The sequence below is a fragment of the Cuculus canorus genome, chromosome 4 (assembly GCF_017976375.1).
Source record: "Cuculus canorus isolate bCucCan1 chromosome 4, bCucCan1.pri, whole genome shotgun sequence".
Classification (NCBI taxonomy): domain Eukaryota; kingdom Metazoa; phylum Chordata; class Aves; order Cuculiformes; family Cuculidae; genus Cuculus; species Cuculus canorus.
Window position 1 is genome coordinate 78,489,982 of NC_071404.1, and position 23,629 is coordinate 78,513,610.

Genomic DNA, 23,629 nt, shown 5'->3' on the forward strand with positions numbered 1-23,629 from the left:
TGGCTACATGGTTCTTGAACCCCTCCAGGGGTGGAGACTCCACCACTGCTCTGGGTGGCCTCTGCCAGGGCTTCTCCACTCTGCGAGTAAAGAAATTCCTCCTAATATCCAATCTAAACCTGCCCTGATGCAACTTGAGGCCATTTCCCCTCATCCTATCGCTTGTCACCGGGGAGAAGCTCACCCTGCGATGAGCAGGCGAATCCAACCTCTCCGTGCCAAAGCCCTTGCTTGGGGCTCTGCCTCGGTTTGTGGCACTCAGGCAAGGCTGCACGGGGTCACTGTTGCCGTGGCTGCTTTTCCATGAATCCTTGGAGGAAAACGAGCCCGGAAAGTTAATTTTTCTCCAGAAAGGTGTAGTTAGTTTTGACCGTTCCTGGCTGCCAAGGTGAGATTTGCCATGTTTTCTCCTTGAGCTGCATCAACAAATGAGAGGTGCATACTTTTCCGTTTTTAGTCCACACAATTACCATACGGAAAATGTCTCCCTTGCTTTTAAATAGCACAAATTTACGTCTTTCTTCCTGTAGGTTGCTCCTGTTTGTCCTGACGTGAAGCAGTCACAGTTCAGACTTCCAGGTTGATAGAGATCCCAGGTGTTCACCTTGTTCTCTCCGTGTTCCTTTACTGCCAGAGCGTTCCCAGTGAAAGGTAAAACGTGACTGAGAAGTCCCTCTCTGCCTTTCCAGATCCTGGCACTTGTGGCAGTCAGAAAAGCCATGGACTACCTCTTCTCCCAGCACGATTTAAGCTTTCTTGACGACGTCATTCCAGAAAAGGACAAGAAAAAGAAAGAGGATGAGAAGAAGAAGAAAAAGAAGAAGGGCAGTGTGGACAGTGACAATGATGATGTAAGGAGCTTTCTGCTCTTCTCAAATGACTCATTTCTACCTAGCTGATCCCAGGGGATGGTCCGGGCCCCTCCCCGGCTCGGGGGCTGCCGATGTCGCAGCCTCCTTTGAAGCCCACCAGCTCAGTCTTTCACTGCTGCAGCAAATCTCCCCCAAACAAAACTCATTTTCTACATTGCCTTCCCTTTTCCAGACGTCACCAGCCGGTGGGAGGCGGTGCGTGCATTGCCAAGAGTGAAATCACACTACCCACCAGCACGCTGGCTGCCCGCTGAGCTGTCGTGCCCTTTGCCAGGGCGCCTTTCCTCGCTCTGGTTTGTTCATCTTTCCCTCCTCGCCCTTTTTCCCCCGTTTTGCATTTTAGGAGGAGCGTGGGTTTTGCTCTGTTACTTCTGAATATATCCTGGGTTTCTTCTTTGATACTTCTTTAATTACTCTTTCAAAAGCAGAGACAGAAGCGATGTCATGCTGCAGGAAAGGCTGCTTGCTGCTGGTAATACTCATGACCTGACTATTTTTAAAGCATCCCTTTCATTCCGCCCTCTACTCTGGTCCTCTCTCGGGGTGCAGCATGCCCCGAAATAGTGAAATGTCTGTGTCATTCCGAAGCACAGTGACCTGACCGAAGCAGATCCAGGTGCCTGAGGCGGTTCTAGTTTTTACTCTATATATAAGAAGAAGAAATGTAGTCCTTGTGCCTTTAAACGTCCTCCTGTGCAGGTCTGGCGTGAACTCAGACCCTGTAAGTTTATATTGAGGTGCCACAGGTGGTGGCTCTGTAGCGCTTTGTGTGCCGCGTGAGCTGCCCTTGCGGCGCCGGCTGCCTCCGTCACCGTTGCCTTTTGCGGTGTGAAAAGGCAGCTCGGCTGTAATAGTTTTAGGCGGCTCGGAAAGTTCCACGCACGGCGTCACTTATTCTGCTCCTGTAACCACGCAGGGTGCATGAAGAAGGGCTTTCCCCGTGCTGCGGCAGAGGTCAGGTCAGCTGAGGCTGGAGAAAAAAATCCCGTTTTAACACAGCAGGAGAAACAAATGAGAAGGGATCGCGCTCTGGGAGGAGGCCGACAGCAGAAGAAGACAACAACTGGCCTAGGTTTTGAGCTGCAGCCTGGTGTGGTACGGCCGAGCAGCAGTGGTGGCTGTTCTGCCTGCTCCCTGGCTTCCGTAGTTGTGATGAAGTGGGGACTGGCGATCTCCACAAGAAGGAGGTGCTGCGTCAGTGTCTCTGCTAGGAGATCTCCTTGGAGGGAAGCCTGAAGGTGACACCAGCGCCACTGAACTGCAGTGTCGTGGGTGCTGTCGGGTTGTGGTGCCTCACTGAGCGTTGGAGGCGTCCTCTGCATCCTTTCTGCACCGAGCAGATGTACCGAGTCAGCCCTCCTTGTGGGGTAGGAGACACAGCTGGTGTCTTGGTGTCTTCAGGAGGAAAACGGCAGCTCCAGGAGGTCCCCTGGACCATCCCCATGCTTGTTCTCGCCTGAGATTGGGAGGATGGAAAAGGCAGCCTCAGTCCGGGGGGAGGACGAGCTAGAACCCGAGTGCTTTCTGTGAGAGCTGTTTAACACCTCTGCAGGTCTGTGTTAGAGGCAGCGGCGGGCGGTTCCAAGGAGAAGACAAGCCTTACTCTAAAGAATTCATACTGTCCAAAGTAGAGCTCGTACGCCGCAAGAGACACAACCAGGAGTTTGTTAGGTGAGGCAGTGGCGTTGTAGGACTCAGCCTGGATCCACACCTTGTTAAATCAAGCTCCAGTTAGGAAGGTGGATTTCTAATCAGACAGCAAGCTCCCCTTTTCCTTCATTCCTCCAGTTCCTGGAAGGCCGAGGGGGGAGAGTTTCCCTCAGCAGATATCTGTGTGCGAACCAAAATGAGAGCAGGCACCGTAGTGTACGTAGCAAACAGTCAGCAAGGCTCGGCGCGGTGTGGTTTAAGCCGTCTCCTCTCTTCTCAGGCTTTCCATGAATTTCAGGTACAGAAAATGATACAATGGGTGAGAGAATTTATGCAAAATGTTGTCGTTTCAGTCTTGGTTTCTTCCAGCCCTTCCTTTTACCAGCGTCCTGATGTAAAGCACTCGGCGTTACTGGTTTGATTATTTTCGCGCTTTCCCTTCCAGAAATATGGAGTTAATCCGGTGGGACTTGGTGGGCATTGCTGATGCCGGTGGCGTGTGACGAATGAGCTCAGCAGAAGCTCTCAGTGCTCTTTGGGGTCCTCTGAAGTTCTCACTGGGGTTTGCTAGCGATGGGGGGAGCGGAAAAGGAGCCGCAAAGAAAGATTTCCAGCAATGTCACCATTTTTTTGCCTTTCCAAAACATGAATTAATGCAGCTCACTGCTGCGTTTGCCTAATGGAAACTCCAGCAGCTTTGGTTTTCTCCCCAATTGTATGTCCAAAATGTGCGATCCGAGAAAGGCCAGGCAGGGTTCTTTTTTTTTAATCTTGGGGCAGTATCTTTAGTTTCAGTGTCAGAAGCGCTGTGTAGAGGCCTCTTCTCCCCTGCACGGCGTCTTTGCCACCTGGTTACGTCTTTGCCAGGGTTACTCCCCCTGCCCCTCTGCTCATTTTAGGTGGTGCAGCTTAAAGGAGACGCTGAGCATTAGTGGTGCTGCTTCACAGACCTCTTGCATCAATTTATTAGCGCCGGAACCGTGATACGTGTGGTTGCTGAGCCCTTCAGCTCTGCTCGCACCAGATGGGGCCTTGGGGGTGGCTTTCTAACTGGGCTTATCTGCAGCGTCGTCTTTGTCGGAGCTCTGCTTATCCCTCAGCCTCATAAAAATACTCCAGAGGAAACTTCTGGAGTATGAAATACTTCACTGGGAGTCAGTTATGTTAACAAAGACTTAAAAACAAAGAAGGGAGAGCAATTCCATGGCCTCTGCGACGTTTCCCTGTGCAGATTTGAAGGTCTCCCTGCCTTCTCCACCCCAGCCTTATGGCTGGTGCCGTGTCTGGTTCTCTGCAGGAACAGGGCTGTGTCAGTGCCCCGGCAATATCACCTTTCTCTCTGCCCACTGATGCCGGAGCAGCCTTCCCTGGGTTAGGAGAATCAGAGAATCATGGAATGGTTTGGGATGGAAGGAACCCCAAAGCCCACCCAGTGCCACCCCCTGCCATGGTCAGGGACCCCTCCCACTGGCTCAGGGGCTCCAAGCCCCATCCAACCTGGCCTGGAACCCCTCCAGGGATGGGGCAGCCACGGCTGCTCTGGGCACCCTGGGCCAGGGCCTCCCCACCCTCATCGTTAAGGATTTCTTCCTTGTGTCAGTCTAAACGTGCCCCTCTCCAATTTACAGCCATTGGACCCCGAGGACCTTCTGCTGAGCCTCAGCAAGTGGGGTATTGAAGCCGGGGGGGTGTAAATCGTGCCGGTACCCAGACCTGGGGGACCCGCGCAGGGTTTGTCACTCGGGCCCCTTCTTGACCCATTTGCTGGTTCTAAGCAGAGCTGTGGATATTGTGAGGTATTCTACCGTAAATAGGGGTAATTGAGGCTGGGATGGACTCAACTTAAACAGAAGGAGGAGTTGAGACAGCCCTGCTGGAGGAACCTCTGCCACATGGTGTCTGGTCCTTGTAGAGCAGCTGGGAACCGAAAAGGGTTCTGCCCTTTCTGCCTACGACTGCCTTTTCCGTCTGTATTTCCAGCAGCCAACTGTGAGGTGGACTGGAGGGGCCCTTGGACGCTGGTCTGAGGTGGGGAAGGGGAAGCTCACAGTTGCGCACGGTCATTCTCAATCGGTTTTACTTATGTTAAGGAAGAGGGAAGTGGGGTGCAGTGGGGAAGCGGCGGGACGCAGCGGGCTGGACGATGCTGTGTTATCTTTCCTTCTTTTCTTTTCCTCCTTCCTACAGAAACTCTGAAGGATGATTGTAATTTGTGGGAGACGCTAAGAGAGCGAGCAGTGAAAATATTCTAAGACCTTTTAAACGTTTCTTTCACAGTCTGACTGCCCCTGCTCAGAAAAAGTCCCAAGTATTAAAATACCAATGGATATCATGGAGCAGGAACCTTTCCTAAGTGATAGCAAATCTGCCGACAGTGAGTAGAACCAAGCTCTTGCATGCTGCTTGCCTCTGATTTGCAGTACAAATCTATCTATACTTAGAGTGTTTTCTTTTTAAAAGACAACCTTTACTCTACTTGAAAAGTACTTTTCCTTGTTCTTTTTTCCTTCTCTCTCTTTCTTTTTTTTTTTTTTTTAATTTCCAGGCCTCTGATTTGTCCCAGATTTGGTTTTGTGAGCTTTTCTCTTTGCTTGTTAAAAAATCAGTGTTGTTCCTTCTGGTGCCTCCAGCTTAAGCGCTTTTATCCAGCTCCTCACAGGTCTCTTGGCCACTCACTCACTCTTTCCTCCTCTCTTTTCTGACCTCTCCTGGTTTGTTTGATATGTTTTTTCCCTCTGAGCCTCGTGTTCTGGACTTGCAGCATGTCTAAACCGCATCGCTGTCCCGTTCCTGTTTGTTTCCGTAGGTGCCGAGCAGTCGCAAAACTCAGCGCTTTAATGAGTAATTAAGGTTGCCATTGCTCCGCATTGTGTATTAATCTGACCAGGCAGTGGGCAGTTGACCATTAACCTATTTCCCTTCTTAGGTGATTTCCTTTTGTGCTATTCTGTTTCCTTTGAATTTCTTATATTAATATCCTTAATTGATTATTATCGTCTTCATTTTCAGTCATTTTCCCTTCTCACGTTATAGTTTCCTTAGTGAGTAACCGTGAATAACGATCAACCTTTGCGCATCTAAGAGCGATGGGTGGCATCGGGATGGAAATGGGAGGGGAGGAACGCGAAGGATAGTCACAAATCAAAATTTAGTTCTAGGAGCAGGAGCTAAACCCGCAGGCCTTTAAAGGATCTCCTTTAGTTAGGATTTGAGTTTAAGAGCTGATACCCGAGTCACAGAATCACGGAATGCCCTGAGTTGGAAGGAACCCTCCAGGCTCATCGAGTCCGGCTCCGGTCCCTGCCCAGGACAACCCCAGCGTTCCCCCGTGTGGCTGAGGGCCTTGGCCAGTGGCTTCTGGAGGAAGTCCCTCATCCTTGGGTGGCATTTACACGTGTTAAGCAATGCTGATTGCTCTGTGATTTTCAGGTACAGCAACACTTAGAGATAGGCGCTATAAAACGGAGACAAAGAGACGTTTCATTACCATTTAGTTATACTTAGTGCTTTGCTGGTAAAGGAAAGTTGGGAAATCAGCCTCGGATCCTCCTCCTTTCTCTGCGTGTTGCGATGTGCTAAACCCAAATTGCGTCCTAAATGGGATTTTAGGATGAGACGCAGTGTTTCACAGCTTTAAGGCTGAAATAGTGAAGGACAGGTTAATTCCTCCACCCAAACTTGTTTGCTGGAGACAAGACGGGGTCGACCGCCCCCCAGCCGAGCTGGGGCTGCTTTGCACGTTTGTACATTTTTATAGCCCAGTGATGGCTTTGCTGGTTTTTTACTAGAAACGTCAAATAAAAACCAATTCAGGCCCTTGAACTGGAAGAAGTAGCTGGAATCTTTGAAGGTCCCTTTCAACCCAAAGCATTCTGTGATTGTGTGAACCCATCAGCCAATAGAAGTGTGCTCTGCGGTTCAGAGTGTTAACGATACAGCTCCTGCCGTGAGCTTCCCCTCCGCAGCAGCAAGGACGGCATTATCAGTAGCGGGAAGCACAGCTGCCCGCGCTGGGGCGGGAAAGGAAGGCCGTTACTGGCACAAAGCGCCCCTTTGCTCACCAGGAGTTCGGCTGCGCCGGTGAGGAGCGCGGGGTAACTGAGGAGGGGTGGATGCAAGGTAAGTGTCCAGGTGACGGTCTGGGGAAACGCATCTATTGGCAGCTCAGGGGTCTGGAGAGAGAAAGAGGTCAAGTGTTTCTGTTTCCCAGCTGTGAAATTCACCTGGCAGGCAGGCAGGCAGCAGGAAAATAGCTTTGCCCAACAGGTGAGAATACAGTGGAGGAGCTGAGGCTGGGCTTGAGGACCCGAGAGTGCTGCAGGCGATGACAAACAAGACTTTCTTCCCTCTCCAACAGGAGAAAAATCACCAACATTCCTTGAACGCCATACGTCGTGCTGATACAATTCCTTTCCTTCAGTCACACACCATGCCAAGGTAAGCACCAAAAAAATGCACTTTGTGATGATCCCTCAAAAGCGTCTCAGCCATAGCTGAGTATACAAGGAAAAGTTCCTGTCCCCCTATAGGAAACTTCAGCTTTTGAAAGCACGTTGGGAAAGTTCCCCACGTTGGGTTGCGGCATCGCACACTGTCACTGACACGGCGTTACCTGTCCTGGGACGTGGAGTGGAGAGCCTGCGGGCTCCACCAGCACCGGGAGGCCCCTGCTGCAATGCCAATGGCGGGGCTGCCGTCTGCACCACAATGAAGATGTGGAGCAACTGGGAAGAGTCTAGAAAACACATTTACAGCAGGGAAAATTAAATTAATGGGGATTGTCTGGCCTTTAAAAAGAAACGATACACAGACAGTGAGAGAAAACTGCCTGTCACGCTTCCGTCAGTCATGTGACAGGGCAGTGCAGAGGGAAGTGATCTATTTCCACACGTCTGCAGTGGAAAACAGAGCAAATGATAACCCTAAGTTGCAGCAAGAAAGAGTTAAGTGACCTTTTCTCATGGCTCAGCCCCTTGGGGCCACCTGTGACCCCCCAGCACGGGGGGGCGGATCTAGAGCAAGGCAGCGGGAGCCCTCGGAGATACGGAACAGCTTCTCTGTGTGTGACATCAATCTCAGTGGCTGCAAACAGGCTCTCAAAGGCAGGTGATGAGTGTGGCCACAGCCTGGTGTGGAGCACAAGTGCTGGGGGCTTGGAGCTCCTCAGTCAATGGAAGTGGTAGGTTTGCCTCCCGGCACGAGCAATGCTCAGACCAACTCCAGTCCGAGGGCTGGAACACCTCTGCTATGAGCACAGGCTGAGAGAGTTGGGGGCGTTCAGCCTGGAGGAGGCTCCGAGGAGACCTTAGAGCAGCTTCCAGTACTGAAAGGGGCTCCAGGAAAGCTGGGAAGAAGCTCTGGATCAGGGAGTTCAGGGATGAGATGAGGGGAATGGTTTGAAGCTGCAAGAGGGGAGGTTGAGATGAGATCTCTGGCAGAAATGTTTTCCTGTGAGGGTAGGGAGGCCCTGGCCCAGGTTGCCCAGAGCAGCCGTGGCTGCCCCATCCCTGGAGGGGTTCCAGGCCAGGTTGGATGGGGCTTGGAGCCCCTGAGCCAGTGGGAGGGGTCCCTGCCCATGGCATGGGTGGGACTGGGTGGGCTTTGGGGTCCCTTCCCACCCATTCCCCACTGAGGGTATTGCCTCGGCATCTCTCCGCTGCCGGTTGCAGAAAGCTGTACGGTGTGAGCTGATGGAAGGAGAACCCATCCTGGGAGCTGCGTGTTTGTTCCCTTTCTAGGTGTGACACCATTGTGTGACCCCAGTAAGTCCCAGCATCAGCGCTTTTCCCACGTCACACCTGTTGCCCCTCTGTTTTGTTTACGAAACGCTGAGTTTCTCTTGCAGCGCTGTAGGTGATGAGTTTGGTCCGGGATTTGGTCCCTGGGAGGCTGGGCTGGCGGGAGTCCGGAGCACAGCAGAGTTACGAGTGGCTGAGAAGCTCGAGGCTGTCCCGCCTCTTACCTCATCTTTCCTTCTCTTCACAGCCCTCCACGAACTCCAGTAAAAGTTGTGCCTCAAATTAGAATAGAACTTGAGCCTGAAGATAGCAGTTACTTCTGGAGGAGCAAGGGAACAGAAACTACTTTGTAATTTGTCTGTCTCTTAAACCTGTGATGGGATTTCTTTTGTCACTAGCCAAATATTAAACCGCTCCCTGCTCCCCACCCGCACCGGTCACCGCGACACCGCACCCTCGGCCCCTCGCCCCGTTGGTTCTGCCTTCTCTGTTGCTTCCCCGCGCACGCGCCTCTCGCTGGCGAGCAGAGGGCAGGAGCGCCGACCGGACCGGGGGAGCGCGCAGCGCTGAGGCTGCGAGGCTGCGTGTGTCCGTTCGTCCATCTGTCCTCTGGCAGAACAGAAGCGACCTCCGGGCCGAGGCGACGTCGTGCTGACGTCGCTGGAAGACGCTGGAAAGTGCTGCTGATGCTAACGCACTCTTACAGCCTGTGCTTGCAGTTCTGCAGGAAGGACGAGGAGAAGGTACTTCGCTCCCAGCGCAGAGGAACCGTCGCCACCCTCGTAGCATGTGTTTGGAAACATCCCTTTCCTATGCAATTTTTTTTAAAGGAACACTTTAATGGACTTAATCCGTCAGGTACATGGAAGAGTGTTATTTTCCTAGATTATTTTGTTTAAATTATGGGGGCCTAACCTTTTTTTTTGTCAATTTTTTTAACCTTTTTTTAATTACTGTAAAGAAACAAATGAATTTTTCCTGCAGCAGGAAACGTATAGTTCTGAGTAGTTCTACCTCTTATTTCTAGATGCCAGGCTTTCTGTAAAAACAATGTCTTGTACCATATATAATGTGATTTTTACAAACGGAAAAACAAAAACCACCACTGCACCACAATCTCCAGGACACGGCGTAGGGCTGCATCGGTTTGGGTAACACCCTCTACTCTGAAGCATCTGTTTGATTTAGGGTTGTGTTATTTTCCTTTCTGGTTATTGTATAAATAATCTAATTCGACAGTGAAGGAGACGGGCGGTAAATCTCTTGTGAGCCAGGAAGTCTTAATCGTCGTCGTGGTGAGCGAAACGCTGAGCGGCTGCGGCGCCGGAGGGCGGATGCCGATTGCACTCGTGTTGCTGATCACCTGCACGGTATTGTTTTAGTTATTCCTTTTGAAACGTCAATGTGTGCGCAGGGGGCGGTGTACACACCACAAGATGCCGCTGTTCGGGCACCGGCACAGCACAATGGAGGAGAACGCTGAAGGTGGCCTACAGGGCTGTTCATCCCATCGCTCCTGTGCCAGGCTCGCCAACACCTGCATCCTCTGGCATCCCACATCTACCGAATTGACCCTGAATCTTGGCCGCCCGGTCCTCGCCCCGTCCATCCGTACAAGGTGATGATCAGTACCGAGCAGGGGAGGTGTGGGCACCCCCAGGCTTTTGGTTGGGAATCAGGCAAGGAAGGATCACCCTGGGAGAGGCGATTTTCTCTCCGTCGCACTTATGTGCGTGCACGCATTTGGGAGACGGGGCTCCACCAAGTGATTTCTTTGATATGAAGCGCGGGGATTGCATCTAACGCACTATAAAGGCTTCATCAAAAAGAAATGTCCCAGCTGTAGGGGCTAATTCCCCAGCGGAAGAAAATCCCGGCCCAGAGGACTGGCACATTGCTGCCGCTCCAGTCCTTGTGAAACCAAAGGCTGTGTTGGTTAAGGAAAGAGTTTTCTGGTGGTGCTGAGACCTCAATGCCAAAATCTAGCATCCACTCACTGGTAGCAGCCGTGTCAGCAACAAGAGGCGCAGCAGACGCCGGCCACACCGGTTTCCCTTCAGCGCTGTGGTGAAAGGGAGAGCCGGGAGGGACCGGGATGGTTTGAGCTCCATCTGCAGCCCACAGTCATTGATGATGAGCTGCAGAGGCGGCTGCAGCGCACACACATGCGCACCTCCAGACATTTCCCCTCCACGTTCTCCAGGGGGTTCAGTTGGGGCTTCCACGAAATGTGTGTTGACTTCTGGATGTGCATCTTGGGGACGCAGTGCAAAGGAAAGGAGTGGGAGGTGGCAGAAATGGCCAGAAAAGGAGCGGCTCTGTGGCCTCATCCACTAACTGGAGGACAGATAACAGGGAAGCTCAACGCCAGCTTCAATCCACGGTCTCCATCCCTTGGTGAACACGAGCCCCTGGCTCCCAAAGGGGAGACAGAATGGAGCGTCACCTCCGGAGCAGGCGAGAGCTGGTGGTGTTTTGCCCAGACCTTTGATTTGTAGGAATCCTGATAACCGACGGAGGAAGGATCAGACAAGATGAAGAGAAGCGGCTGTCCTGCTCGCGGTCGGCTCCGCAGGCAGGACGCTGCAGCCACACACCCGCCCCGTGCGCAGCCTCCTGTCACCTGTCTCTGCAAAAATGAGGTCTTCCACTTCCGAACTGCGTTCAATGTACTTGAAATGTGTTGACTGCTGATTGAGATCTTTCTCTCTCCTTTTTATTTTTGGTTTTAACCCGAGGGAGCTGTCGGGCAGAGGGTGGGCATTGCGGAAGGGACGGGACAAAGGTTGCTGCAGCTTTCCAAGGAAAACACGCCACGCCGGTGACAGGAGCTGGAAGCGCTGCCTTCCCGGGTGCCTGGCAGTGGCAGCGCTGCCTCCTTTCTTGGGTCTTCCTTTAAAAAACAAAACAAAACCCAACACAAATTTAGTGACCAAGAGCTGTGCTGGCAGCAGAGCCGGCGGGCAGGGAACGGAGGCCGCAGGTGTCACAGGGAAAGCCTCCCCGTGCATCTTAGAGCTTCAAAAAGCACTTACTTCTAATCAGAATTGGGAATTTTGTGGGAAAAGACCATCAAGAAATTAAGCCCCCAGAGCGAAATAACGCCAGCTGCAGCCAGCTCTGTCCCAGCCCGGGGATGTGGTGCCCGTCTGCCCCCGCAGCCCCCGCTGCTTCGTCATCGCGGCCCATACGGCTTGGGTTTTTTATTCTATTTTTTTCGAATCAAGATGCACTTTCAGATACTTTTCTTATTGTTTTTAATTCTCGCAAGTCTGTATTTGCTTTGGAGGAAAGAATAAAAACGTAGCATGAAATGAAGTGGATCAAGATGGTGGAACAAAAAGGAAAAAAAAGCAGAAAACATTTCAATATATTAAAGTGATTTTTTTTCCAGTAATATAAAACATGAAATTCCTTATAACATTATAGTATTTTACAGTTTTATGAAGCTTTCTATTGTGACTTTTATGGAATCAAAAGATGAAGATGATGAGATATTTTAGCATTTATATTTTTCAAAATTAAATGTATACTGAAAATAAAGTAACTTTATGCATTTCCTGGTGACTTTGTGAGTTTGTTTTCCATTGTAGATGCGCCTCTCTCTCTTGTCCTGATTGCCAGCTCCAAGGGAAGGTGCTCGGAGGCGCTGGAGGGAGAGGAGGGTTAGGAAAGGTTCACAGAGGTGAAGAGCCCTGGGGCTGTTTAGCGCAAAGAAGAGGAGGCTGAGGGGACCCTTCACGGCTCTCTGCATCTCCGGGAAAGGAGGTTGTGGTGAGGTGGGTGCTGGAGTCTTCTCCCACGGAACAAGTGACAGGATGAGAGGAAACGGCCTCAAGTTGCACCGGGGGAGGGTTAGACTGGATGTTAGTGAAAATTCCTTTACTGACGGAGTGGTGGAGCCCTGGCAGAGCTGCGCAGGGCAGGGGGAGAGTCTCCATCCCTGGAGGGGTTCAAAACCCAAGTGACAGTGGCACTGGGGATACGGTTTAGCAGGCACGGCGGCGCTGGGCTGATGGTTGGAGCGAGTGAGCTGAGAGGGATTTTCCAGCCTTAACGGTTCTGTCATTGATTGATTCTGTGTACGCGCTGTGCAGTCGGTGCGGCGGTGGCTGCGGGCAGGAGTGGTGCCTGCCTCGCAGAGGGTTTTGGTCTGGGGTTCTTTGTAATCAGTCCTTGCGCTGCCGGCTCCAACCTCAGGGCTCGCTCTGCTCGGGCTTTGCAGAAGGGCGCTGGAGGTGCCCCGATGCTGGTGACGACCTCTGGCTCTGAGCAACAAGAATGGGTTGTAATTGACAACTTGAGACTTTGCTACTTCTTGCAAATCTTTGGGAATGGGTTAGAGAGCTGCTGAGCTGAGAATGCAGGGGAACTGCCTCGTGCCCATTGCGGTGCTGAGGGCAGGAGGAAAGAGTCCCAGAAACAGAATTAAAAGCAAAATCAAACAAAAAGCCCCGCTGCAATGGAAAGTAGGAAGGGAAAGTGGTTTCTGTGCAGGCTGGCAGAAGGCTGGGAATCCCTTGGGACGCGTTGCTGGCCGAGTCCGTGCTCCCGGCTGGCGTCAGCTGGGAGCAGCTCTGTTTTCTTGGAAGTCAGCTGGGTTTAACAACAAAACTGTTGTGGATTTTTCATTATTTGGACCGCATTTGCCTATTTTGGGGGTTGGTTTTTTTGTGTCCCCACACAGGGGCTGATGGCAGCGGAGGCTTTGCTGTCACAGGGTGCCTTCACCTCGTGCCATGCCGGCACCTCCAGGGAGGTTTTGTTTTCCGCAGGAGGGGCAGAGGCTCGGGGCATCTCCTGGTGGTGTTTCTCCTCTGCTGGCGTGGGGCAGCGCGTGGCTCCTGTGGCTGAAAAGGGGAGGCTCCCAGGCCACCGCGGGCACCTTCTGGAGCAAAGCACAGGGGCCACGTCCTCGTGCTGGGCTGGAGGGGGCCATGGCTAAACTGAAATCCTTAATAATGGGTGCAGAGTCTTTAATGGCTCAGTGCAATCACTCGCCTGATTTGTTGGCAGGGAGGGAAGTGCAGCAGGATTGGGCTTTCCTGTACAGAATTAAATCCAGCGGGAACCCAGACACCCATGCAAATAAACTCGGAATGTAAACACAGAGGGCAAGGCGTACGCCTCGCTGCCCGAAGGCTCTGCCAAGGGAACAGCATTTTCTCACGTGCTTTTAGAGTCAAAAGCATCCAGCAGGGTGGGTTCCTGGCCACTTCCCAACAGGAAGCAGCCACCCACCCACACGCCCGTTGACTTTTCCTGCTGACCACCAGCAGGACTTGGGGGCTTTTAAGCCCCTGGTGGCCGAAAGGCAGGGACAGCACAGCAGGTCGAGCCATCCGCTTGCTGGGAGTTCTGCACTCTGGGTGTGCAGGGGCGAGCGATGCAGGCTGCTCCGAGGAGAGCCTGCCCTTGGCTTTCCGCTCTCTCCAGCGCGCTTGGGCATTAGGAAATACCCTTGGGCTACGCAGCACACACTTCTGGCCCGGAAAGCTGCAGTGACCATCAGCACAGTTCCTAGAAGCAGGCACATGGCACAGGAGATGTTCCTGGCTCACTTAGTTGTATTTCTCCTATTTTTCTTGGAAACCCAGCAGGTTGCTGCAATCGTTAGCTGTTACCGTGTGCCGCCTCGATCTGACGGACGCAAATGTGATGCTGGAAGGGAGCAAAAGCTCGGGCCAGTCCCTGACACCTTGTGCCTGACAGAGACTAAACTGCTTTTCTGGGAGCGGTGGGACAGAGCCCTCCGTCCAGCCAGGACGCAGCTACGCAGTGGGGACCACAGCTGCTGCCTTGGGTACCACCTGGAGCAAGCAGCCAAAATGGGAACACATCTACACACCTGGGCAGGGACGGGGGAGGAAGGGCTTTGCTGGGCCCTCTCTTCCCAGAGATGAGGTTGCCACTGTTGCGGCTGCCAGAGGGACTCCTTCCCACAGCCTGGGATGCAATCCCGCTCCATCCTGCACCGTGCCAGCCAAACCCACCCCATTGCTCACATCGTGGCGAACCGAGCAGGGACCTGGGGCTACTGATGTGCTCCAGTACAGAGAGGGGCCACCAAGAATGGGACTTTTCTTCCTGGTTTTGCTTAAGGTCGAGTCTGGTGACTGTGGCAACTCTTGATGGCTAAAGCTGTCTACAGAGTAATTACTCTGGGGTCTTCATTAACTTTAAATTGATTTCACCTGATTCTGCCCATTAATTCTCCGCCTCTTGTGGAGTTTTCTCTCTTTGGATGGAGTCCCTCTGCCCTGTTGGTAAGGCCATTGCTCCTTTTGCATCCCTTTATCTCATTTATTCCTTTCCTTTGACCATCGCTTCAGCTCACCCCTGTCTTACTTCTAAAGCACAGGCTGCTTTCATTTGCACTTGATCTTTGCTCAACACAGCTCTGGGTGCTAAGGTACCATTATCTGCTTTCTTTGGGATATTTAGATGTCATTCTGCAAAAAACTGTTTAATTTGGGGTCAGGGGAATTTCCCATTGCTTTCTAGGCTGGGTTTACCATCCTCCTGCCTCCTAGCCTGGGGCCACTTTGCTCGCAGCACCCCCAAAACTCAGCTGGTGCTTGGCAGGGCTCAGCTCGGCGGGGTTTGGGGGAGCTGGGATGCCTGGAGGCCCCATCCTGGGTGACGGGCTCCTACCCCAGCCAGCTGAACATCCAAATACCCACAGAGCCAACTCTGGGGGAACTTCACAAGGGGTTTTAGTGTTCCAGCTTGTGTTTTTTCTGAAATAAGCTCGCAGAGCTAGGGCCATGCCCTTTCCCAGCCTGCCAGGGGAGCAGAAAGCCTTCCCAGCAGCAGCAATGGTGCTTTGGAAGTCTTTATTGCAGCTGCAGGGACGTATCGTGGTGATGCCGGTGGGTGGGCAGGGAGCGGCGGGCTCGCTGGCACCTTCCTCCCCTGGTGCAATGAAAAGCAGCCGTCTGCCGGGCATCTTCCAGCCCCGTTCCCTGTGCTCCTGTTCGGCATCCTGCTTCCCTGCATACCCCACAACGCTCAGCCCCAGGTGCACAGCCATGACCCTCTTCCCCAGCCCCACAAGTCCCTGCTCCATCCGTGCTCGCCCAGAGCAGCAGTGGCCGATGCCGGCGTGCCGGGCCCCCACAGCCACTCGGCGGACTAGCCCAGCAGGCAGGAACCCCCGTCGCACACCCCTGCCAGCTCCGAGCTCACCTGCAAAAGGGAGGAATGAGCCGAAAGGCAGCCCTGGGAGCCAGGGCCAGGCACGGCGCAGGGCAGTGGGGGCCGGGGCCTTACCTTGGAGGTGCAGAAGAGAGGGGGTGAATTGTGGGGGCAGCAGGTGGAGGCGAAGTCGGCTCGCTGCTCCACCAGCTGCTCCAGCAGCTCGGGGCTGGTCTCCGGTGCTGTCTGCTTCAAGCTCTCCCGCAGCCTGTGGTGCGGGGACCAGTGGGATTTAGTAGGGAGATGGGGGGGTTAAATGCCCCCATGGCATTTCTGGGTGGGGAAACATGTGCAGCAAGGCTGGATGCCTCATGCTTCTCTGTATTTTGCTGCTATTCAGGCTTAGAACCATTAGTTCATCCTCAAAATCTGGATCGAGTTTTGGAGAACAGCAAAGACTCACCTCTTCTTGAAGTCGAGGAAACTGAGCTTGCCGTACTGCTCGCAGAGCTGGTTGGCTTTATCCAGGAAGCGCGGCAGCTCTTCTCCCATCTGCTGGCGCTGGGAGGCAGAGAATGGCTGTAATCAGGCTGAGAAAGGCCTCTTGTGGGGGGCTTGTGGGGCACAGGGCCAGGGCAGAGAGACAGGGCAGCCAGCAGAGCCATCCCTGCAGCTCACCTTGCTGTCCAGGCAGGCAGGGGCGTTCTTGGCAGAGCAGCATTCCCCCCTGACTTGGTTGCAGGTGTCATACAGCTTGCTGAGGAAGGCATCAGGGACACTGGTGTGCCTCCGCGCCAGCTCAAACAGGAACCTGGAGCAGGGAAAAGGAGCTGTGTGGGTATTTATTACCAGTGCTGCTCAGTGTGAGATGGGGGCCTGCTTTTCGTATCTTTATCATGGAATCATGGAATGTTTTAGGTGGGAAGGGACCCCAAAGCCTATCCAGTCCCACTCTCTGCCATGGGCAGGGACGCCTCCCACTGGATCAGGGGCTCTAAGCCCCATCCAACCTGGCCTGGAACCCCTCCAGGGATGGGGCAGCCACGGCTGCTCTGGGTAACCTGGGCCAGGGCCTCCCTACCCTCACAGGAAAACATTTCTTCCTAAGATCTCATCTCAATCTCCCCTCTTTCAGCTTCACACCATTCCCCTTGTCCTGTCCCTGCACTCCCTGATCAAGAGTCCCTCCCCAGCTTTCCCGCAGACCCTTTTCAATGCTTTCTGCAGGCCCCAGCTGCCAAAGGAAGAGAGGATGCTCCCCAAGTTATCCTGATAATAATCAAACAATCTAAGGAAGACAAGGGGAGAGGGATGAGCAGCTCAGCTGCGGTGGGTACCGCTCACCTCTTGGCATGGCGAGGCCCCTCTGCACTGCACAGCTGCTCGTTCGTTGGCTTCTGTGCCTCCGGCAGTTTGGGGCCAGGCACTGGTGGCAGAGCCGAGATGCAGAAATAGTTTTGCATGAGGTTTTTCCCCTTGCAGCAGTCGGCGATCCTCTCATCTCGGGCTGACAGTGCTCCGCAGGCTTTGGCTGTGTGCTCCGATAACTGCAAAGAGAAGAGCAGCAGGTGTGCAGGACTGGTGAGGCTGTGGATCCCCTCTTCGTGGTGGGGTTCGTGCCCTAAACCGCTGCTGCGACACAGGAGGTGGCTTTGAGGGGGCATCCTGGCTCTCCTACCTTCTTCCCCATGCAGTCCTCGGCCACGGAGTCGCAGCACTGGGCAAACACCTCGGCAGCATCTTCTGCCAGGGGGAAAAGGTCCTCGAAGGAAGCGCCGGGAATCTTCTGAGCAAGCGAGGTGAGGTAGCTGGGCAGGCACAAGAGCGGTTAGGGCGTTCAGCTCCCCTTTTCAAACCACTCCAAGGACGGTTTCACCACCGTCCTTGGTGCAGGAGGGAGATGATGGGGAGTCACGGGGCTATGCACCACCTCTGCATACAGAGTGTTTGCACAGGATGCTACAGCACGCTTGGTTTTAAATCTTAATTAAAGTTTGTCTTTGTGAGCATTGCCTGCAAACAGGATCCGGAGCTTGGAAAGGAATGTGTTCCTGGGTTCAAGGAGAGAAAGGGCCATTTTCCCCTTTTACCTGAAGGCAACTTTGTCCTTCCCATACGCTTTGAAGAGTGAGCAAACACGGTTTGACATCAGGGTGAGGAGGGAGAGGGTTTTTCTTTCCATTTTCTGTCACGAAAAGAAGATGGAAGTGTCCTCAGAGGGGAATGCAAGCCTTTCCCCACCACCTCTCCCCGGGCCATCGGCACGGTGCTTGCCCTCCTCCCCGCAGAGTGAGGACAGGGATGACCTGGGGGATCTGAAGGGTCTCACCTCCTTCAGGAAGCAGGGAGTGGGCTTGGCGGAGATGCAGCAGGTGGAGACCATGGAGAGGAAGGATCTGGTGGAGCCCAGGAGCACAGGCAGGGGTGCCTGGCTGTAGCTGCTGGCGTACTCGTGCAGAAACCTGCAGCAGAGGCAGTGGGGCAGAACTGGCACTACGGGACCGGGTGCTTGGGTGCAGATGGGCAGTTGGGGAGGTTTGGGCTGCTCAGGGATGGGAACCCTCTCCAGGTACCACCCTGTGCTGCTGACTTATTGCACCAAGCCATGGAGCAGGCTGGTGTCCCCTCATCCCTCTCGTAAAATACTGTTCCTGGGGCCTGTTAAAGTACAGGATGTCTTGATCTTTTGCTCTGATGCACTGGTAGCCCCGTGGCCACCAAGATATGCAGCAGCAATGGTAGAGTGGTGAGACCGGGAGCAGTTTGATGGTGGGAACTCGGACATGGACTGCTGCCAGCACGCAACTGGGAGCTATCAGTGAGACCAAGCACTGTCCCCAGTCCAGCTTACCTGTCCGCAAAGTCCTTGGGGTCCTTCTTGAAGGCGTCGCAGAGCTCTTCATTGGAGGGCTGGAGGTAGCGGGGCAGCTCCTGGGGTGGGTGCTGCAGGGCTGCCAGGCACAGCTTCCGCTCCAGCCCCTCGTGGGCGCAGCAGCCGGCCGTGCCAGGGTGTGCCGGAAAGGGTGAGCTCCCGCTGCAGGATTTGGCCGACAGAGCTGAGGACTGCAGGCAGGAGAGGAGATTACACGCTGGGTGCCCTCCCTAACCACCCCCGGTTTTGGGGTCCATCGCCTGATATCTGTCAGCCTCACCCCGGCATCGTAGCAGGAGGGGTCCGCACCGTCGGCGCAGCAGGATTCAGCCAGGGAGACTATCTCATGGACGAGGTCGTTGATCTCCTCGAAGGTGGCGTTGGAGAACTTCCTGCTATTGGCAATGATGGTCCTGGGAGCAGGGAGCAAGGAGAGGATGAGCTGGCAGCATGGTTTCCTCTCTTAAAAGAAAAGTCCTATTGCAGCATCATTCTGCCAAAACAGGGTTTAACGCCACCAACTGGAGCAGAGCAGTTGTGGCACAGCAAGAAATAGCAGCATTTTCCTTGGAAAAGAACCGGAGAGGGTCTTTTGCTGGGAGACCGTGCATCAGGCTGGTTATAATTCTTAATTATTCAGGCATCTAATTGATTTTGAGGAACTCAACAATGAAACAATCTTTTCTCCTATTGAGGAACTCAACAATGAAACAATCTTTTCTCCTATTAAGAGCAATCAGATCCTTGTACGCAGGGAGTGAATAACTATTCCCTTTTTAAAGATTATGCTTATTTAACTTATTTTGGTCCTGGCTCAGGTGCTGCATGTCCCAGGAGGGCAAATGCAGCAGGAGGTACCTACAGGGTTCGGAAGTCCTCCTTCCCCAGGGTCTTGAACTCCAGACAAACTTTGTCCCGGACGTACGCTCTACCTGTAAGCACAGAAAAGGGAGGATTTGTGAGCAGGATTAGTGCCTTGGCTCACTCGGGTGCAGCCTGGGTGGTGTCCAGGGAGCTGGGATCCCAGGATCTGCTGAGGCTGGGGCTTGGCCTTGCCTGCAGTTCCAGCTCTGAGGGGCCACAGAGTTCGTTTCCTGCAACTTTTCTCCTTTCAGGGAAAAACAGCCCCCAAAGGAACATGGCTCTGCTTAATCAAGTCTCCTACAGAGAGTAACTCCAGTCTTTTGCTTTTTGTCAGGGAAAATGCTCATTTGGGGAACGGCTTGTTCCCACCTGACCACCTATTTCGCTCTGCTTTCCACTTCTCTCCCAGAAGCAGCGGTGCTGTGGGAATGGGGGATGCCACGGAACACAGTCCCAAAGGCTGCAGGGCTCCTGATTTATTCACTTGAGGGCTGTTATTTCTTTACACAATTGCTTCTTTTCTCAAGCTGGACTGGATGGCAGCCCCAGAGGATGATGCTGGCACGGAGCTGCAGACCAGCGAAGGCTGCTGCTGTGCTGGTGGCCTCGGAGAAGCATCCCTGGGACTCAGGCTGCTCCAGCTCTGCAAGGGGCAGGGGGAAAGCCCTCCTTATAGCTGGGACACCGATAGGTAAAACATTGTGTGTGTTTGCCCCTTGGAAGAAATGTCTCCCTGTGAGGGTGGGGAGGCCCTGGCCCAGGTTGCCCAGAGCAGCCGTGGCTGCCCCATCCCTGGAAGGGTTCCAGGCCAGGTTGGATGGGGCTTGGAGCCCCTGATCCAGTGGGAGGGGTCCCTGCCCATGGCAGGGGGTGGGACTGGATGGGCTTTGAGGTCCCTTCCAACCAAAAGGGCTGGGAGCTCTGGAGATGGTACCGTGGAGGTCAGGGTCACCCAGCGGTGCAGACACCCCCAGCGACTCTCTCATCCCTGGAAAAACGTGATTGATTTTTCCTGCAAACCATGTTGGTTAGACTTTGGTACCGGGAGGGTAAATACTGATACCAGTATTTACCGGTATTACAGTCATCTCCCCAGACTCCAGGGGTTACGTGCCGTTACACCAAAGGTCACTCTGCTTCAGTGGGAAAAGAAAGGTGAGGGGGCTTTTGTGAGGCTGGTAACACCAGGAAGAAAGGGGGAGCTGTGGCAAAAGGCGATTAATTCTCTTTTCTCACAGGAACAGCGGCTGTCAGCCCTACTGTAAATGCCAACGTGTTGCATTTCTGTTCATTTTCATAGAGTGGTATAGAATCGTTTGGCTGGAAAATACCTTTGAGATTATCAGATATGGGAGAACTAGTGATCTAGTGAGAAGTGTCCCTGTGCTGGAACTGGATGGTCTTTGAGGTCCCTTCTGACACAAACCATTCCATGATTCTATGATTCTAAGCTTTAAGGGTTCTTTTGGCAGGCGGATGATTCCCTGCGGAGCTGTGCAGGCAGCAAGGGGTGGCACAGCACATCATTCCCATCTGAGGAGTGGGTTTTACAATGAAATTGTGCTTGTGAAGGGGGTCAGAACATCCCGTTTTCCATGGCAAAGGGCAGAAGCTGGGTCCTGTGACACCATCCTCTCCTTCACTCCAGATCCCAGCCCAGCCTCTCCCCCTCCCAGCTCCTCCAGCATCACCCCAAACAGACATTCCAGGATTAGAACATCATTCCATGCCTTGAGAGGGGAAGATTTAGACTGGACGTCAGTGGGAAGTTCTTCATGGTGAGGGTGGGGAGGCCTTGGCCCAGGTTGCCCAGAGCAGCTGTGGCTGCCCCATCCCTGGACACATTCAAGGCCAGGTTGGATGGGGCTTGGAGCCCCTGATCCAGTGGGAGATGTCCCCGCCCATGGGAAGGGGTTGGAATTAAGTGATATTTGATGTCCCTGCTCATGGGAAGGGGTTGGAATTAGGTCATCTTTGATGTCCCTTCCAACCCAAGCCATTCTATGATTCTATGACTCTCTTTCCTCTCTCCGGGCTGACGAGAGAGGTCACTAAACCCACCAAAGCTGTTGGACCCCAGCGTCATCCTGTCATCCCCAGAGGAGAGCAAAGCCCCAGGCGTGTGATAATGCCCTTACCTCGGTGCTCGGCACGCACAGCAGCCAAAAGCAGCAGCAGGGCGAGAGCTGCCCTCATATTGGGGCTGGTTTCCTTCCTCTTGCCAAGAAGCAGCACTGGGAATCCCATCCCGGTGTTTATATGGAGGCAGTGCTAACTGCTGGTGAATGATTAATCCTGGTGGCAGGACAGAGGGTAAGCATCCTTGGCCTGCCCAGGCACCAGTGCCTCCAAAATCGGACCTGTTCAATCATTAACTGAGCAAAACAGGGATGTGTTGCTGTGGGACCTCATGCAGGGTCTTCCTGGCCATGACAGATGATTGGTCCAACAGGAATAACAGGAGATGTACTGAGCAGTATCCCATGGGCAATGTCCCATGCTCCCTGCAACTGCAAAGCTGAAAAATGGTCCTGCTAGCAATATGTGAGGAAAGACGCTCCGCTTTTGGGGTGCCAGCATGCCAAGCTGTCCCAGGGGGGTGATCCGGTGGGGACGTCTGCTCCCAATGCAGTGTCCTGCTCTGTCATGACCATGTTGCCCTCATGCTGGGTCAGGGTGACTCCTACCCAAAGCGACCGCTGGCTGTCTGCCACGCAAATCCATGCCTGAGTAATGAAAAAAACAGAAACAGGGTGGATGCTCAGGAGGATTCAGGGCCATGAGACATCAGAGAGGGCTGTGCTGGCCGAAGAAACATGGGTAATGGGGTTTTTGGGTATGAACACAGACATTTGGTCTTTTTTGTGCCTGCCCGGTGTCATGGGCCCTAACCCGCAGCAGTGCCGCCACTCTCTCCTTACCCTCACAGTGGGGTGGGGAGGAGAACTGTAAATAAAGGGTAAATCTCATGGGTTGGGATAAGGACAGTGGAATAGAAAAGCAACGGAAGAGGAAGAATAACAATAAAAGAATAAAAATAAAAATACAGAAAACAAATGATGTACTGTGCAACTACTTATTACTTGGAAAAAAGCAATCCCTCCTAATACAGCACTCTCATAACCCAATTCCCCAATCTGTGCATCCCCCCATCACAGTGATGCCCCCATCACAGCGATTTCCCCCATCTCTATTTCCCCCTCATCACCGCATACCCCCACCACATCAGTGCTCCCCATCTCTGTTCCCCCTTCATCACAGCAATGCCCCATCTCTATTTTCTCGCTCATGACCATGTGCCCCCATCGCAGCAATACCCCATCTGCTTCCCCTCTCATCACAGTGGTGTCCCATCTCTATGTCCCCCTTTATCACAGCGATGCCCCCATCTCTGTGTGTTCCCCCTCATCATAGCGATGCCCCCATCTCTGTGTTCCCCCATCACAGTGACGCCCCCATCTGTTTCTTCCCTCATCACAGCGATGCTCTTGATCTTTTTTTCTTCCCTCATCACTGTGTGGCCCTGTTTCCCCCACCACAGCAATGCCCCCATCTCTGTGTTCCTCCCCCATCATCACAGCGATGCCCCCATCTCTGTGTTCCCCCCCCATCATCACAGCGATGCCCCCATCTCGTGTTCCCCCCATCATCACAGCGATGCCCCCATCTCTGTGTTTCCCCATCATCACAGCGATGCCCCCATCTCTGTTTTCCCCCCATCACAGTGATGCCCCCATCTCTGTGTTCCCCCCATCATCACAGTGATGCCCCCATCTCTGTGTTCCCCCTCATCATCACAGTGATGCCCCATCTCTGTGTTCCCCCTCATCATCACAGTGATGCCACCATCTCTGTGTTCCCCCTCATCATCACAGCGATACCCCCATCTCTGTGTTCCCCCTCATCATCACAGCGATGCCCCCATCTCTGTGTTCCCCCCATCATCACAGCGATGCCCCCATCTCTGTGTTCCCCCCATCATCACAGCGATGCCCCCATCTCTGTGTTCCCCCCATCATCACAGCGATGCCGCCATCTCTGTGTTCCCCCCCATCATCACAGTGATGCCCCCATCTCCGTGTTCCCCCCCATCATCACAGTGATGCCCCCATCTCTGTGTTCCCCCGCCCCCATCACAGCGATGCCCTCATCTCTGTATTTCCTCCCTCATCTCTGTTCACCCCCATGATAGGGATGCCTCCATCTCCATTTCCCATCACAGCGATGCCCCCTCATAACCTCAATTTCCCCCATTTCTGTGTGTGTCCCCCCCCAGCAATGCCCCCTCTCTCTCTTGGTCTTTTCTTTACATGTAAGAGAAGGGCAGAAAAGGCACGGGAGCGGGGTGGAAGCCCCATCAGCCCCTGCCTGCTCCCCCCTCTAAAGGCAGCCTGGGGTCACCTTCAGGCTCCCCCTCTCTCCAAGCTAAGGTGGGGGGCTCTGATGGGGGCTACCCTGCCTTGTTTGGGGGCAGCTCTTATGGGCCTGACTCTATT

General features: G+C 53.6%; 2 protein-coding genes across 11 annotated transcripts in view; one reads left to right on the plus strand and one right to left on the minus strand.

The window, feature by feature from the left end:
• Positions 1-10,562, plus strand: part of SLC4A4 (solute carrier family 4 member 4) — a 199,524-nt gene extending 188,962 nt beyond the window's left edge. For 7 of the 10 annotated variants that reach the window (XM_054065581.1, XM_054065583.1, XM_054065584.1 and 4 more), the window contains 3 exons: positions 690-851; positions 6,880-6,959; positions 8,508-10,562. In XM_054065581.1, coding sequence (XP_053921556.1) covers positions 690-851; positions 6,880-6,959; positions 8,508-8,613 — 348 coding nt within the window. In that variant the 3' untranslated portion in view covers positions 8,614-10,562. Of the gene's footprint in view, positions 1-689; positions 852-4,799; positions 4,897-6,879; positions 6,960-8,507 lie in introns of all 10 variants that reach the window. The other 3 variants (XM_054065580.1, XM_054065588.1, XM_054065589.1) reach the window with 1 other exon arrangement.
• GC (GC vitamin D binding protein) lies at positions 9,079-21,419 on the minus strand. Its single transcript, XM_054065590.1, has 12 exons — positions 21,272-21,419; positions 19,132-19,201; positions 18,550-18,682; positions 18,249-18,460; positions 17,727-17,859; positions 17,488-17,582; positions 17,076-17,205; positions 16,742-16,944; positions 16,076-16,208; positions 15,861-15,958; positions 15,533-15,665; positions 9,079-15,448 (listed from the first exon to the last, which is right to left on the minus strand). The coding sequence occupies exons 1-12, from the start codon at positions 21,378-21,380 to the stop codon at positions 15,395-15,397; spliced, it is 1,503 nt and encodes a 500-aa protein (XP_053921565.1). The 5' UTR covers positions 21,381-21,419; the 3' UTR covers positions 9,079-15,394.
• Between the last annotated feature and the right edge of the window lie 2,210 nt (positions 21,420-23,629).